This window comes from Pteropus alecto, unplaced genomic scaffold (assembly GCF_000325575.1).
Source record: "Pteropus alecto unplaced genomic scaffold, ASM32557v1 scaffold67, whole genome shotgun sequence".
Classification (NCBI taxonomy): domain Eukaryota; kingdom Metazoa; phylum Chordata; class Mammalia; order Chiroptera; family Pteropodidae; genus Pteropus; species Pteropus alecto.
In genome coordinates, this window is record NW_006441061.1 from 5,936,098 (window position 1) to 5,938,414 (window position 2,317).

General features: G+C 62.2%; 1 protein-coding gene across 1 annotated transcript in view; it reads right to left on the reverse strand.

Moving 5' to 3' along the window:
* Positions 1 to 586: 586 nt before the first annotated feature.
* FIBCD1 (fibrinogen C domain containing 1) overlaps positions 587 to 2,317 on the reverse strand; it is a 28,816-nt gene continuing 27,085 nt past the window's right edge. Inside the window, exons 8-9 of the mRNA XM_006918167.1 lie at positions 864 to 1,016; positions 587 to 765 (exon numbers count right to left, since the gene is read on the reverse strand). Of these exons, the coding sequence (XP_006918229.1) occupies positions 587 to 765; positions 864 to 1,016 (332 nt within the window). The remainder of the gene's footprint in view (positions 766 to 863; positions 1,017 to 2,317) is intronic.

A 2,317-nucleotide genomic window follows, 5' to 3' on the forward strand; every position in this document is an offset into this window, starting at 1 on the left:
ATGGCAGGGACCCAGGCACCCCACCATCAACCCATCAAATTGGGCTCCGTGAGTCAGGGTCCGGCTACAGTGACTATAGTCCCAGGTGACCCTATGTGCATGTCTGTCTTAGGTGGATCTGCCCCTCTCCACTGGCTGTGCCAGCACCCCCTGCCTCTGTGGTCACCCCCATCTGACATCGCAGCGTGGGCCCAGGTCTGCCTCGCTCGCGGCAGCCTCCTGGGGTGTACAGGGGCCGCCTGTGCTCAGCGCCAGCCTCTGAAGGGGTGCCCTTGGGAGGGGGGGATGCGCTGGCCTTGGCCATCCCCACCACGATCACCATGATGGGTTTGGCGCCCATTCAGCCAGCATTTGGTTCGGCCATGTCCCCCAGAGGTGCCAGGCCTGGGCTGGGAGCGGGGCTGGTGCCCTCAGGCAGGAAGAAATGGGTGTCTCTGGGCCAGCCAGACACTGACTCTGGGCCCCTGAAGGCCACCCTCGCCCGTCCCCCTGCCAGGCCCGAGCTGTGGCACGTCTGTTCATCTGCCGAGTCCTGGCAGGAGCCTCCTGACACGCACGCACATCTGTGAATCCATTAACATCACACTCACCAGGAATTTGTTTGAAGACAGATCAGAAAGCGCTTGGCACTTTCTAAACAGCGGTTGGCGCTCCTCGGCTGGCAGCAGAAGCCAGCTCCAGTCTGGGCTGAGGACTCGGTCCCACCCACACTCTGCTCCTTATCTGGGGGACCCAGTGGCCCAGGTGGGGTGGCTCTCTTGGTTTCTAGAAGGTGAGAAAGGGGGCCAGCAGGAGTCTTCCCTTTAAGTCACATGTGGTCGTCTTACATCTCTGCCCACCACTGCCCCCAGCCCTGCCTGCACCTGGGCTGCTCCCGTCACTGCCCTGGTCACTCTGGCTGTAACACCTGCTTCTTGGCTGTCTCTGCTTCAAGTTGAGTGCCAAGAGGGCAGAGACTCGGTCTTGTTCAACAGGCTCCGGGCCACAGCAGATGTCCGGCAAAGCTTTGCTGAACACTGACAATCAGGTAGAGCGAGAGGGAGGGGAGCGGCCAGGTCTCAGGGCAGGTCAGTGGCACTCCAGGCCTCTCCTGCTGCCCCCGGCCAACTCCGATTATTACTGAAGCACAGACTTTGGTGGGAGAGGAAGGGAGAGCTGAGCCCCACACTCTCCTGTGTGCCTGCCTTCAGGTGTCCTGTAAAGGTGCCTTCAGGTGTCCTGCCTGAGGAGGGGCCATTGGTGCTGCCCACCCTCTGGGCAGCAATTCAGGCTGACACTCCAGCCCTCTCAAAGCCCCACCCCACCCCATCAGGTCTCCATAGGCGGGAACTTGGAAAAACAGCTCTGTGCTAGGGTCTGGACAACAAATGCATCAGGGCTCCAAGGTTGTTGGGCAGCAGGTTAAAATCGGGAGTCCCAGCCCTGCCCTTCCCCCTAACCCCAGCAGGGGGCAGTCTGGGCAGATGGGGTAATAGCCATCTAACCCCTCCAGGTCCAGCCTCCACCCTCCCGGCCTGCTCCTAAGGGGCCTTAGGACTCTGGAGTCCCTGGAAATTGGTGGTGGGGGTAGTACAAGCTCACTGCCACCCAGGAAATCAAGACGTCCTCACTGGCTGAGCTCGGACAGTGGTGCAGCATCTGCACCCTCCTCCCACAAGCAGGAGACAGTGGTGGGGAGGGGCTCTGGCTGCCCCAGGAAACCATGAGGCAGGACGCAGCAGCCAAGGGCACTGGGGACCTCCCAGGCCAGTAGGGACATGGGGTGGATGGGTGGGGGACTCCAGGGAACCAGCCTTGGCCACCTTGGGGGAAGAGTCTCCACTGGCAGCTGAGCCTCACCGCCCTGGACAGCCCTCAGCACCAGCGGCTCTCCAGGGGCCTTGGGCGAGAGATGGGGTCTCCAGGAACCGTGGAAATGAGGGAGGGGCTGCTCTCAGATCTCAGAAAGCCCCAAACATTCCCTTTGTCTGTAGGAAGGGTTCCAGGGGCGCCGTCTGTCCTTCTCTGTGCCCCCATAACGCCGGGCGTTTGGATCGGCAAAGTGGAGGGGCTGCCGGGGGTGACTCCTGGCCAGGTGAAGACAGACAGCCCAGGACCCAAAGTCTCGGCAGGTAGAATTATGGGTCAAGTTTGCCCCGCCCCTCATCAGAGGCAAATTGAAGGGTGGAAACAGAGCGAAGGTGATGTGCGACATCGCCCGCCCAGGGGGCAGTGTCGGGGTTGGCCGGGCCCCGCGCCAAAGCAAGAGCGGGTCAGCCAGGTGCGGCAGGCAGGCAATCGAGCAGGAGAGGGGGCCCGGGGGTGGGAGAGGGGGCCC